The sequence below is a fragment of the Eurytemora carolleeae genome, unplaced genomic scaffold (assembly GCF_000591075.1).
Source record: "Eurytemora carolleeae unplaced genomic scaffold, Eaff_2.0 scaffold1634, whole genome shotgun sequence".
Classification (NCBI taxonomy): Eukaryota; Metazoa; Arthropoda; class Copepoda; order Calanoida; family Temoridae; genus Eurytemora; species Eurytemora carolleeae.
This window is the reverse complement of record NW_019397542.1, coordinates 1441-16053: the sequence shown is the minus strand read 5'-3', so window position 1 is coordinate 16053 and position 14613 is coordinate 1441. Positions and strand designations below refer to the sequence as shown.

Sequence of the window (14613 nt, the reverse complement as noted above, 5' to 3'; positions counted from 1 at the left end):
CTAGTGTAATACCCCCCCTCTCTTCCTATTGTAATACCCCTCTCTTCCTATTGTAATACCCCTCTCTCTTCCTATTGTAATACCCGTCTCTCTTCCTATTGTAATACCCCTCTCTTCCTAGTGTAATACCCCTCTCTCTTCCTATTGTAATACCCCTCTCTCTTCCTAGTGTAATACCCCCCTCTCTCTTCCTACAGTAATACCCCTCTCTCTACTTATTGTAATACCCCCCTCTCTTCCTATTGTAATACCCCTCTCTTCCTAGTGTAATACCCCCCCTCTCTTCCTATTGTAATACCCCTCTCTTCCTATTGTAATACCCCTCTCTCTTCCTATTGTAATACCCGTCTCTCTTCCTATTGTAATACCCCTCTCTTCCTAGTGTAATACCCCTCTCTCTTCCTATTGTAATACCCCTCTCTCTTCCTAGTGTAATACCCCCCTCTCTCTTCCTACAGTAATACCCCTCTCTCTACTTATTGTAATACCCCCCTCTCTTCCTATTGTAATACCCCTCTCTCTTCTTATAGTTCAAAACGCCCCAGCTCTGTTCCGAGTGGCGGAAGCTATGTGCATTTTCCATGAGAAATAGAAATCGCATTTTCGCATTAAAACTTGTAATTTCAGAAATTCTAAAATCGATGCAGATATATAAAAAAAAATATTGAAACATTTTCGGATTTAAAAGTGTTACAATTAATTAATCTTAAGCAACATTCACTTGCGCACTTCAGTTTAGAAAATGTTATTATTATTATTATCATTATTATCATTATTATGCTTGACTTGACGTTAAACTGGTTGTGTACGGTTATTACTTTTTTTCTTCTTTAAAAATTTTTCAATGACTCAATTTTTTTTAGGGTTAATTAAAATTACGCTTTACAGACCTTTTATAGATATAAGTAAAACCTCTTAAATAAAAATATAAATTTTTTGTTTAGGGTTGAGCTGGATGGAACACTTACTGAGATTAGCAAAGCTAAAATGTCCACAAGGTGACATATTCGTTTCTATTTTAAGACATATTTTATAAAAGTGAAAGATTCAAGAAAATAAAATTTAAGTAAAAATAGGTTTCCTGTATGAATGTACACACTGTAAACTGCCGGATTGGCTTTTAGGTTTACCCGCAAAGAATAACAAAGCCATAACAAAACTCTTTAACTATGAAAATTAGTATCAATTAAGATTGTATTGTTTTACAAAATGGCAAAGCAAGTAAACACGGCAGATCTTGCCAGGCTACATTTGTTGCATAAAACGTGTTGGGTCGACTCTACACTGGGTAGCCTGACTGGATAGTACGACGGACTACATATACAGTACGTATTGTACCGGCACAGATCATGCTGCCTTTAGACTGGGGGAAGTTTTCAATTTCAAGGAATCATGAATATTAAAGATTCCATGAATTTCATAAAGTCGTCTCTGAAATCTCAATCTTTGCGGATAACCATATTTGTGCGTACCTGTTTAATATATAAAAAAAAACCTGGATTGCTTAGAAATGAATAATGCTGTATTGATGATGGTCTTTCAATTACTCTGTACAAAATAACGGGTCGAGAGAAAAAATGCAATCCATGACTAATACAGTGAGTCCCATAAAACTGTGGAATAGAAGACGAATGATAGGCACAAGTTATAATTTAAATAATTGAAGATTAAACAAAGAAAGCGTGGTTTGTATTTGTACAGTCCCATTTCACTTCATGTTTTATGCATCTTATAGTGCATCTTCATAGTAAAAATGGGATTTTGATAAATTTGTTATTTATTAGAAGTACAGATTGTGCGATCACATGGGCTGGTCGTGGACTCCTGGGGATAACTACAGGAGAACTGGGAGTACGCTTGTGGAACCTAGGTCAGCGCCATCTTTTTTTTTTGCCTAATTTGTATATGCTATTTTTGCGCATTTACATGATTCTTGTTTTGATGTCATTTAATTTTACGAAGCTTTTGGCATGCATTTTGAGCGACAATTTTATGATTTTCTAATGTTATTGTTCAAAGAGTTCCCAAATCCCATTTTTATGGTTTTCTGATGTTATTGTTCAAAGAGTTCCCAAATCCCATTTTTATGGTTTTCTGATGTTATTGTTTAAAGAGTTCCCAAATCCCATTTTTATGATTTTCTGATGTTATTGTTCAAAGAGATCCCAAATCCCATTTTTATGATTTTCTGATGTTATTGTTCAAATAGTTCTCAAATCCCATTTTTATGATTTTCTGATGTTATTGTTCAAATAGTTCTCAAATCCCATTTTTATGATTTTCTGACTTTTCTGATTTGTTATGACATTTTCATAAGTTTTTTTATAACACTTTATTCAGAGATACAGTTTTCATGCTTTTAATGCCCCGATTTTCAACCTTTTGACGTTCGTTTTCATGATTGAAGGTCCAATTTTCATGGTTTTAATCATATTCATCCACATATTTTAATTGTTTTTAATATTTATGTCACAAACTTCATAATGTTTAGACGAAATGTTTTAAAATTAGATTATTTGTGAAGCAATATAAATTGGAAAGACGGTGGGCCGGGAAAGGCCCTTAACAAAGAGAATAGAATATATATTAGAGTGGAATTTAGAAATCCCTCGATATGAATTTTGTCAGTCCCTTTCAGCATGAAAGGGAGTTCAAAGTGTACAAATCATGTAAATATTCACAAATTATATGCAGTAGAGTACATTAGTACATTATGTTTCCTAGAATATCCAATTCAATTTCGAATTTTTAGTTTAAAGCTGTTAAATAAACTTTATAAAATGTGAATTATGTGAATAAAAACATCATTTGATTTATAGTTATAACGGAAAATCATCGTTTGTAAAGTGAAAGGCATAGAGTCTATGTGAAATGATCATTGGTCAATTATGAAACCAGCCTATTTCATAATTTGGCTTTCTTTTAATATTAATTTTAAAATATTAAGTTTATGACCATCCTCAATTTTGGTGGTTAAAAAAAGTTGGACCATATTTTGATATCTCTAATATTTCTATAATATTGTGTTTTCCTCTTTGATTACCTGAAGGCTACAATTATAGGAATATATTTTTAATGAAAAAATATTAGATTGATTTCTATCCACGTGTGCATGACAGGCTATCAGAGAATTAATTTAGAGAAAATTAAATAATTTTCAAGAAAACATTTTTATAAAATGATGTTCCAGGGCCCAAAAGGATATAAAGCTTAAATATGTGAAGTACACCTGCAGTATGGAAACAGTACAACAAAATGGCCGTTTTACACTTTTTTCTAATAATACATATTCTATTCTCTTTGGTTTTAATCATATTCATCCACATTTTAATTGTTTTTAATATTTCTGTCACAAACTTAATAATGTTTAGAAGAAATGATAGTTTTAAAATTAGAACAATTAACAATTAATTTATTTTTATTTTTGTAATTCAGATTCTGGTGATAACTTTGTCCTGACTGGGGCTACAGGAGCGGGTAGGCAAATATTTGTTATGCTTTCGTTGAAAAATATCATATATTATCTTCTAATTTGTATGTAATTATTATATAATTTGCACTTATAAAGCAAAAGATTTTTTCAAAATTAGAGATTACATTTTTGTATTTTTTTTAACAGTAAAAGAGAAAATAAAAGTTAAAAATAAGAAATATTATGATATAACAAAATTCTTCATTTAGGAGGAAAATCAGAATTTATAACTAGCCTAGGCTACTGCAGCGCCAAATCAACACTAGCGGCAGGTATTAATTCCTGTTTTGATGTTACATATGTAATTCAGAGCCTAAAATTTAAGACAGGGTATCGTTATGAAACCCAGTATCGGAAACCAGGTTTTACGAATGGGGTACAGCAATTATTTTTTCTCTTTATTTACTAATTCTTGATTTAAATCTACACAATTGTAAATCTACAATTTAATGTAAATCTACACAATTGTAAATCTACAATTTAATGTAAATCTACACAATTGTAAATCTACAATTTAATGTAAATCTACACAATTGTAAATCTACAATTTAATGTAAATCTACACAATTGTAAATCTACAATTTAATGTAAATCTACACAATTGTAAATCTACAATTTAATGTAAATCTACACAATTGTAAATCTACAATTTAATGTAAATCTACACAATTGTAAATCTACAATTTAATGTAAATCTACACAATTGTAAANCCCCTCCCCACTCTCTCCTGAGGTAAATGGTAAACATGTAGTTTTCGTTGTTGACATAAATTTAAGGCCTAAAAATAAGCTTTATATTTTTTAAGCTTTAAAATTATAAAATTCAATTTTTAAACGTGAATTCTGCTTTTTTTCAGGAACAAGTCTTGGTAATATTCTGATGTGGAAGTGTAATAATTCAAATACCTCCCTTAGCACTTCACAGGTTAACTACCATGGTAGCCGATTATATCAATATAATGCAGACGATATTTGTGTTTTAAGTTTTAATTGCTAACAAGCTTATTTCGAATTACAAGTTTACAAGTTATTAAAGAGAAGCTTTTTAAATTGACAGCTTCTCTTTTTTTCCATGTGTCTGTGTATCCATGCTATTAAAAGGCTGGATATGAATTAAAACTGATATCGAAAGTTGTGTTCAATATGTTGATATAATCGCCTACCATCGTATTTTGTTTATGTTTAACTATTACTGTATTTATGTATTTTACATTACTAAATTGTATTAGTCTTGAATTTGTATGTCGTCTTTGTCTACATTCCTTCTTCTCTGCACAAACCCAGGAAAAAACGCTGTGTTGCATTAATTAGAGAAATTGCATTGTTATAGGCTTAGATCAAGTGATCTTCAATAATCATGAATCAAATATTCCTTTGGAATATAAAACAGAGAATTATGGTTCTCAATTAACACATTAAAAAATATAATTTTTTACTAAAGAAATTATTTTTAGTTTTTCTCAATATACAATTTTGCAGGAATCTAGTTGGATAGCTGAACCTATGGCCAGGGTGGGATTTGCAGTAAAGCACCTGAGCTGGGGGTCAAACTATAATCTTCTTGGCGTCAACTGTGTCAGGTAAATAGCTATGGAGGTCAACCTGTAATCTTCTTGGGGTTAACTGTGTCAGGTAGAAGAGCTAGGGATCAACCTATAATTTTCTTGGGGTCAACAGAGTCATGCAGAAGAGCTGTAGATTAAACTTTAATCTCATTGGGGTCAACTCATAAGGTATAATAGTTGTGGGGCTAGATATCTTCTTGGGGTCAACTGCTTTATAGGTGGAAAGGGCATAGGTAATTTCGGTGAAGGAAATAAAGAGTTTTTAAATAATCATGAAGCACTTCTTGCAATTTTTCTTAAATCTACCCCAGCACCTCCACCAATATAAACCTCTATAATAGTAAAAATAGTTACAAAGAGTAAATTATTTAATGAATTATATGTAAAACTATGATTTTGAAAAGATGTAGTTTTAGTTCTTTTCCATAATTGATTGTTTTCCTTAATATAATAATTAAAATATTTTGTTCAGAGAGGTTTTCATTTTGCGGGAGCATGAAGTGTCTGTTCACTATAATCAAGATGTCTGCGCTGTACAGGTACAGTACACTGTCAACTCCGGTTCAATTCAAGTATCGGGCCGACTTTCAAGCAAATAAAGAAAACTGTATGGTAGACTTACAATATGGGACAGTACACAAATGAACCATCCCATTCTAGTGAAATTTATGTGAGTTTATATTACCAATCAAACAGATCTTTTTGACCTTATAAAGGCTGATGGAAAGGGGGGGTATGCTTCTATGTATAGACTTGAGAAAGTGCGTCCTATGAGTCGTGATCTCCCCCCTGGAAAAAAGGCTAGAGTAAGGTATGAAGTTTCACCTCATTAAAGAGAAACTGAAAGGTTTAATAGGCAAAATAGATCTGTAAATGTAAAAATAGATCTGTAAATGTAAAAATAGATCTGTAAATGTAAAAATAGATCTGTAAATGTAAAAATAGATCTGTAAATGTAAAAAAAAAGGAAAGTTTTGCGTTATTTTATGAGCTAAAAACTTAAAGGGCATGAGCTTAGAGAAGGAAGAAAAAATGTGTTTTTTAAGGGTTAAAGAATGTACAGACAATTGTTTAAACTAATTTATTCTTGTTGCGCAGTTAACATTACGATATACAAATACGATATGCACAACTTAAAAGCAGGGGCCATATAATTCCAAAAATAGCTGATTTTCTCGATCCCAAAATAATTTTTTGCCCCCAACTTAAAAAAAATGCCCCTAATTATAAAAAAAATGCCTTCAATTAAAAAAACATTTTCATTGCCCCCAATTTGAAAAAAATGCCCCCAATTGAAAAAACATTTTAAATTCCACTAACACATTTGCCCCCATTGCCCCCAATTTAAAAAAAAAGCCCCCAATTAAAAAAAAATTTCAAATTCCACTAACACATTTGCACCCATTTGCCCCCAATTATAAAAAATTCCCCCAATTAAAAANGTCCGAGATAAACATCGAGTTCTTCATCAACTTCATCACCTCGATGCTGGGGGGACCCCTGTGGCGCCCCTGGATTCCAGGAATACAGTTCACAACAATTTGTTTGTTATTGTTTAGATTATGCATTTGTTTATTATTGTTTAGATTATGCATCTGGTATAAATACTGCGTTTACATAATAAATATTCAGTCTGTTTACTTCTCTTGTCATTTAAACATCGCTACACCCCATTTCTTTCAAATTTGTCAATCCCAAATGGGATTGAAAAAGGAATTATATGGACCCCTGCTTAAAAGCCGACGTACACGGTCTTAAAAAATCTCTGTGTTTATCATTAGTCCCACCGACTTGACTGTATATAGATCTCTGTGTTTACATTAGTCCCACCAACTTGACTGTATAGATCTCTGTGTCTACATTAGTCCCACCAACTTGACTGTATAGATCTCTGTGTCTACATTAGTCCCACCAACTTGACTGTATAGATCTCTGTGTTTACATTAATCCCACCAACTTGACTGTATAGATCTCTGTGTTTACATTAATCCCACCAACTTGACTGTTTAGATCTCTGTGTTTAGATTAGTCCCACCAACTTGACTGTATAGATCTCTGTGTTTAGGTTAGTCCCACCAACTTGACTGTATAGATCTCTGTGTTTAGGTTAGTCCTACCAACTTGACTGTCTAGATCTCTGTGTTTAGGTTAGTCCCACCAACTTGACTGTATAGATCTCTGTGTTTACATTAGTCCCACCAACTTGACTGTATAGATCTCTGTGTTTAGGTTAGTCCCACCTACTTGACTGTATAGATCTCTGTGTTTAGGTTAGTCCCACCAACTTGACTGTGATGCTGGGGGAGAAAAAGGCGAGCTTGGTGTCAGATATTCAAATTAGGAAACCACTCTAAAAACTTGAGAAAAAAATTTATGAATTTTCTTGAGGCTAATTTAATTTTTTATATAAAAAAATTTGAGATTTTATTCCAAGAAAACAAAAAAATACATGGAGGTTGTCAGGGTTCCTAAAAATAAATTAAATTTTAACATTGATCCAAAGGTTGCCAACTCTCAAGCAAAAGTTGATGATAATTCTTCTTAAAAACTAAAGCTTAAAAACAAGAGCTAAACGCATACTGTAGGGCTACCAGTATGAGTAAAGTAGCGATTTTAAATCAAATACCAAGGTTATGGGATTCTGTAAGTTAACCCAGTTTCTACAACTTTTCTATAACTGTCTAGATCTTTGTCCCCCCCCCCCCTTCTATGTTAAAATAAATGAGCGTCGGTCATTCAGAGGTGTGTTTGTGACCGATGAAACCCTGGCTGTCTGGAACGGTCATCGAGTCCTTGTTTACGATATCAACCATGAAAACAGCAGGCACAGCTTGCATTCAATTTCAACATGAATTTTAACAAAATTTCTTTTTTCTTTCTAAAAACAAGAAGTACAAATTGATGTTCTGTTGTCAAAATAAACAAATATTAAAAAAGAAAATATTCACTCAAAAATCTTAAAACAATAAAATTGATTTCACCGCAAAAATACATCTGTAAAAATGTAACCTTTGGATTAACCCACCTTTTTTAAAATCAAAGCTTATCCCATGTATCTTCGTGAAATCACAAAACTACTGTTAACTAATTAACAAGCTTGTGATTGTATCAGATTTATTTCTCAAGGAGCATTTAACGCCGAGTGTGAGAGTCTAGTTGTATTTGAGAAGAGCATTATAACCCTGGAGGGAATGAAAATTCACATCAGAAATTTTCAGGTAAATCTGGCATCATTGCTTGGCATGTATACAATTCTTCAAATAATTTGAATAAAAGAATACGGTGGAAATGCAAAAAAAAATTTCCCTTATTGTTTTTTCTCCAAAAATAATAAAAAATTTTTATCGAAAATTTCTTTTGTCGAAAATAAAAATTGAAAATGAAGGGTTATTTAGCAAAAGTGTTGAGGTCAAGAAAATCAAATAAAATGTTTTTAGGGAACCATTAAGCAAACTCTGGGTTTTAGTGAAAACGAAGGTAATTTAGATTTTTTAAATAATTTAAAATTATTCATAAAAATTGTGAAAATAGGACTTTTTTACTGAAATTATTTATGTTACTCTAAATTGGTTAAGTGTTGATTAGTCTTCAATCTTTATGAATAATTATTTAATTACAGGGTGTCCCAGAAAACATGACTGTTGAGAGACGGCTTGATGTTTTGAATTTTGAAATAATTTATTTATTAAATTATTTTACAACAAATTTTTTGAATTAACAATAACAAGATACCTGGCATAGTAAAAATGTTTAGACAATTTTGATTTTTTTAGTAAATTGAAATCTAAAATAATTTCTTTACATCTCTGTCAATTTTGAAAGTACAAAAAATGCAGACCACATGCATTGTTTCGTGGGACACCCTGTATGTAATATTTATAGCAAAAAACATAAAAAAAAATAATATAAAAGTTCACTGTATCGTAATAAAATGTTACTTATAGGAATGGGAATATATGTCGATGTGAACTCATCGTTTGTTGTGTGCGCAACTATAACAGGATGCATCAGGTATTAAAATATCAACAGGATGAATCAGGTATTAAAATATCAACAGGATGCATCATTTATCAAAATATTATCTGTATGCATCAGGTATTATAAAATATCAACATCATGCATCATTTATCAAAATATTATCAGTATGCATCAGGTATTATAAAATATCAACATAATGCATCATTTATCAAAATATTATCTGTATGCAACAGGTATTATAAAATATCAACATAATGCATCATTTATCAAAATATTATCTGTATGCATCAGGTATTAAAATATCAACGTGATGCATCATTTATCAAAATATTATCTGTATGCATCAGGTATTATAAAATATAAACAAGATGCATCATTTATCAAAATATTATTTGTATGCATCATGTATTATAAAATATCAACAGGATGCATCATTTATCAAAATATTATCTGTATGCATCAGGTATTATAAAATATCAACAGGATGCATCAATTATCAAAATATTATCAGTATGCATCTGCAGCTATTGACATATTTACAGTATGCTTCAGGTATAATTATATATTAACAAGATGCATAAGGTATGAAAGTAATACCAGGCTGCATCAGGTATCAAAATATTAATATCATCAAGTATAAACACAAAAATAGGATACATCAGGTATAAACATAATAATAGGATACATCAGGTATAAACATAATAATAGGATACTTCAGGTATCAAAATATTAACATCATCAGGTATAAACATAACAATAGGGTGCATCAGGCATTAATAAATATTCAATCCTTTGCAATTACATCGTAAATTACTTTTTATTTTAGACCCATCCAATGTAGGTTAATGAAGAGGCTTTTGGAACTGAGAGATTTGAGCATTTTGGGATACATGCAATTCAAATTAGTTATCTTGTCATGTTTAAAAATCAAAGGGTTATTTTTTTACTAAATTTTAATATTTTTAAGAAGTATTTTATCTTTAATATTTTAAAATCAGAAATGGGTTATCAATCGAATAACAATTTAAGTAGTTCAACAATCTCTTCAGCTGCTATTCGCTGTATTTATTAATTTCCACCTCTCTGTATACAAAACACTAATTATGTGTTCAGTAGTTCAACTATCCGTTCATCTACTTCTCACTATTTATAAATTTCCACCTCTGTAAATACTAATTATGTGTATAGTAGTTCAACTAACCGTTCATTTACTTATCCCTATTAATTAATCTCCACCTCTGTAAGCACTAATTATGTGTTCAGTAGTTCAACTATCCGTTCATCTACTTATCCCTATTAATTAATCTCCACCTCTGTAAATACTAATTATGTGTTCAGTAGTTCAAATATCCGTTCATCTACTTCTCACTATTAATTAATCTCCACCTCTGTAAATACTAATTATGTATTCAGTAGTTCAACTATCCGTTCATCTACTTCTCACTATTTATAAATTTCCGCCTCTGTAAAAACTAATTATGTGTATAGTAGTTCAACTAACCGTTCATCTACTTATCCCTATTAATTAATCTCCACCTCTGTAAGCACTAATTATGTGTTCAGTAGTTCAACTATCCGTTCATCTACTTATCTCTCTATTAATTAATTTCCACCTTTAAAAATGATAATTATTTGTTTAGTAGTTCAACTATCCGTTCATCTACTTATCTCTATTTATTAATTTCCACCTTTAAAAATACTGATTATGTGTAAAGTAGTTCAACAATTTCTCGCTATTTATTAATTTCCACCTCTGTAAATCCTAATTATATATATATGCAGGATGTGGGATATATCTAGGCGTGAGGCTAAATCACATTCGTATCCAAAGTTTTTAGCAGGTAAAAAGAACTATTTATTTTGATTGAATAATAATTAAAAATATAAAGTTTAGCTTTCTAATTTACGTAGATGTTAAACTTTGACTTTTAATGAAATTTAACAACAAAGAATTTGAACTTTGAAAGCCCAAAATTAAGAGAAACTCTTAAGAAATATATTGACCTTTAAATGTAAAATTTTATTATTAAAATTTATGGATGTTATTTAATCATATTCACAACCCAAAATTTAATAATTTAAATGTGTGTAGATAAAATGTATGATTTTCTTCTATTTAGAGTTTATATCTGATTTTGGAGAAGTTATTTCGGTGAAAATAAACCACAATGCTACAAAAGCTAGTATTTTGATTGCTCAGGAAAATCACAAAGAAATACTTTAATATTAAAAGAAACGTAATTTCAAGTGCCCTCTATTTGAAAATTTGCATGCCTGATTCACAGTACAGGAAATTAAGTTCTTAAGATAACTCTGCATGTATAAAACATGCAAAGTTATCATAAAACATGCAGAGTTATGTATAAAACATGCAGAGTTTTCTTTAAAACATGCATAGTTATTTTTAAAACATGCACAGCTATCTATAAAACATGCAGAGTTTTCTTGTAGAGTTAGCTTTAAAACAAGTAGAGTTATCGTTAAAGCATGGATGTATAAAATATGCAAAGTTATCCTTAAAATATGTAGAGTTTTTTTTAATACATTTAGAGTTATCTTTAAAACATGGAAAGTTATCTTTAAGACATAGAGAGTTATCTTTAAAACATGTAGAGTTATCTTTAAAACATGGATAGTAATCAATAAAACATGCAGAGTTATCTTAAAAACATGCAGAGTTATCTTAAAAACAAGCAGAGCTATCATCAAAACATGCTGAGTTTTCATAAAAGAATGCAGAGTTATCTTTAAAACATGAAAAGTTATCTTCAAAACATGAAAAGTTATCTTCAAAACATGAAAAGTTATCTTTGAAACATGAAAAGTTATCTTTGAAAGTCTATAAGGATAAGAATTTAGAGACGATCTCGTAGTTCTTAGTTTATGATAATCTTTTGTTTATGCTTTGCAAATAAACATTTGACAACAATGAATATTTCAACAGCCTTATGTAATCAAAAATGATATTTCTTCTTATTTCTGTGGCTGTTCAGGGTAGTTTAGTCCCTGATCCTAAACTCTATGTTTGGGATATAGAGAATGATAACATTATATACTTCAACTTTGCTTCAGGGAAAAATGATCAGGAAAAGTATATTTATCAAAAATCTAAATACTTTTGCACAATGTTAAGTTTAACGTTTTTTGTTGATTTAGATTCTTTGGCTTAAATGATAGTGAACCATTCTTATCTGCCCCTAGCTATTAATGTTAAACAGTTTTATTGCAATATTGTATAAAACATACATGAGAGGAAGCACGCTAAAGTAAATAATTTTCAAAACTTTTACTTATTAAAAATATTGTAGGATGATAATAACAGTGTTCCACCTAATTCTGCTAGATCAGATAGAGGTATTAACAAATATACATAACTTAATGGGACTGTAATATTCACTTCAGGTGACCCTCCGTGCAAAGATGACAATGCCTGATTCACAATAAAACCCTTGTGTAGGATTTTGTCCTTTTTTTGGTTTTGAAAGTGTTAAAATCTGATGATTTTAATTTGTTTTTTTTTTGCTATAGAAATGCGCAAGTCACTTTTTTAGAGAACACGCATTTAAAAATAATCATTGCAATGACTAATTCATAGTTCATACTTGACAGACAAAACTTTTATGGGTACCGTTGTGAATTGTGAATTGACATCTCTGTATTAAGGATCACATAAAATTACAGTTAAAACTTCCTTTAAAGCTTTAAAAAGCTTACACATCAGATGGTAAAAGTGAAATTATTTTGATTCAGAAAGAAACTAACATTTTTCCTTGTCATCATTTTCATTTGCTTTAAATACCTTCATTACTTTTTTATTTCTAAAAGAGAAAAAAGATTTTCTTTTTACAATTAGTATTTTGAAAGTTTAGTGAGTAGTGAAATACCTTCATTACTTTTTTATTTCTAAAAGAGAAAAAAGATTTTCTTTTTACAATTAGTATTTTGAAAGTTTAGTGAGTAATGAAATTAATTAGTTAATACTTAACTAATATAAATGAAGCAAGTTATAAAAATAAAAAAATAAAAATCAATTTACCAAACATTCAACATCATTCAATAAACCAATAAACTAAACAAGCAATCAATAAACTAATCAAGCAATCAATAAACTAATCAAGCAATCAATAAACTAATCAAGCAATCAATAAACTAATCAAGCAATCAATAAACTAATCAAGCCATTAATAAACTAAACAAACAATCAATAAACTAATCAAGCAATCAAAAAACTAATCAAGCATTCAATAAACTAATCAAGCAATAAATCAATAAATCAAGTAATAAAATAGCTTACTAAGCAATTAATAAATTACCCAAGCAAGCAACACTTAAATTAAGCAATCAATAAATCAATCGAGCAATATAGAACAAACAATCAATAAATAAATAAAACAAACAAGCAATAAATAAATCAATATATTAATCTGCATTCCTGTCTATACAGGTTAATGTTAAAACCAGCTCTTTACAAAGGAATGTAATCTACTCTCAGAAAAATTAGAATCAATGAACCCTTCAAGGAAACCAATAAAAACCCCTCAGGAAAATTCTCTTGGGTTTATTACTTAATTCCTCTGGGTTAAAATTTCCATTGGTTCAATCAATAATCAACTATAATATTTGTTTAGAAGGAGGAAATAACCCTTTACAGACAGAAATATACGGAAGGGTGGCAGTCAACCATAGCTGGGACCCAGAGGAGGCTAAACTACTCATAGTAGAGGCCAGGATTATTCCAGGTATAGAGGTTTTCAAATTCTTTCTTTTAATCACACATGTTTGAATTGTGCATTACATTCTATTCCATTCTTCACTATAAAAGAGATAAAGAGAAGGTAAGAAGCCTTGTGTCTGAAGGTTTAGCTTTCCACTCTCGAGTTGGGTTTCTCTCTTAATTTTTTTAATAATGGGAGGCAATATTTAAAAATTCTCACTCCTCCTGCAGTCCCATCTGTGGGAGGAGGAGGAGCATGCAACACTTAAATTTATAAGGAGTAATAATGGGAGGCAATATTTAAAAATTCTCACTCCTCCTGCAGTTGATCCCATCTGTGGGAGGAGGAGGAGCATGCAACACTTCAATTTAAGGAGTAATAATGGGAGGCAATATTTAAAAATTCTCACTCCTCCTGCAGTCCCATCTGTGGGAGGAGGAGGAGCATGCAACAATTCAATTTAAGGAGTAATAATTGGAGGCAATATTTAAAAATTCTCACTCCTCCTGCAGTCCCATTTGTGGGAGGAGGAGGAGCATGTAACATTTCAATTCAAGGAGTAATAATGGGAGGCAATATTTAAAAATTCTCACTCCTCCTGCAGTTGATCCCATTTGTGGGAGGAGGAGGAGCATGCAATACTTAAATTTAAGGAGTAATAATGGGAGGCAATATTTAAAAATTCTCACTCCTCCTGCAGTCGATCCCATCTGTGGGAGGAGGAGGAGCATGCAACACTTCAATTTAAGGAGTAATAATGGGAGGCAATATTTAAAAATTCTCACTCCTCCCTGTGGGAGGAGGAGGAGCATGCAACACTTCAATTTAAGGAGTAATAATGGGAGGCAATATTTAAAAATTCTCACTCCTCCTGCAGTCCCAT

The 14613-nt window shown here is 30.8% G+C and overlaps 1 protein-coding gene across 1 annotated transcript in view; it reads left to right on the top strand.

Annotated features, from left to right (window-relative positions):
• The window catches only part of LOC111714813 (intraflagellar transport protein 140 homolog), a 36566-nt gene extending 22753 nt beyond the window's left edge, over window positions 1-13813 (top strand). The window contains exons 12-28 of the mRNA XM_023490016.1: window positions 945-998; window positions 1785-1870; window positions 3436-3477; window positions 3682-3744; window positions 4330-4397; window positions 4952-5052; window positions 5510-5576; window positions 7308-7378; window positions 7778-7861; window positions 8150-8255; window positions 8475-8514; window positions 8982-9048; window positions 10798-10856; window positions 11136-11215; window positions 12009-12101; window positions 12324-12369; window positions 13644-13813. Of these exons, the coding sequence (XP_023345784.1) occupies window positions 945-998; window positions 1785-1870; window positions 3436-3477; window positions 3682-3744; window positions 4330-4397; window positions 4952-5052; window positions 5510-5576; window positions 7308-7378; window positions 7778-7861; window positions 8150-8255; window positions 8475-8514; window positions 8982-9048; window positions 10798-10856; window positions 11136-11215; window positions 12009-12101; window positions 12324-12369; window positions 13644-13798 (1282 nt within the window). The 3' untranslated portion in view covers window positions 13799-13813. The remainder of the gene's footprint in view (window positions 1-944; window positions 999-1784; window positions 1871-3435; window positions 3478-3681; window positions 3745-4329; window positions 4398-4951; window positions 5053-5509; window positions 5577-7307; window positions 7379-7777; window positions 7862-8149; window positions 8256-8474; window positions 8515-8981; window positions 9049-10797; window positions 10857-11135; window positions 11216-12008; window positions 12102-12323; window positions 12370-13643) is intronic.
• The last annotated feature ends 800 nt before the right edge of the window (window positions 13814-14613 follow it).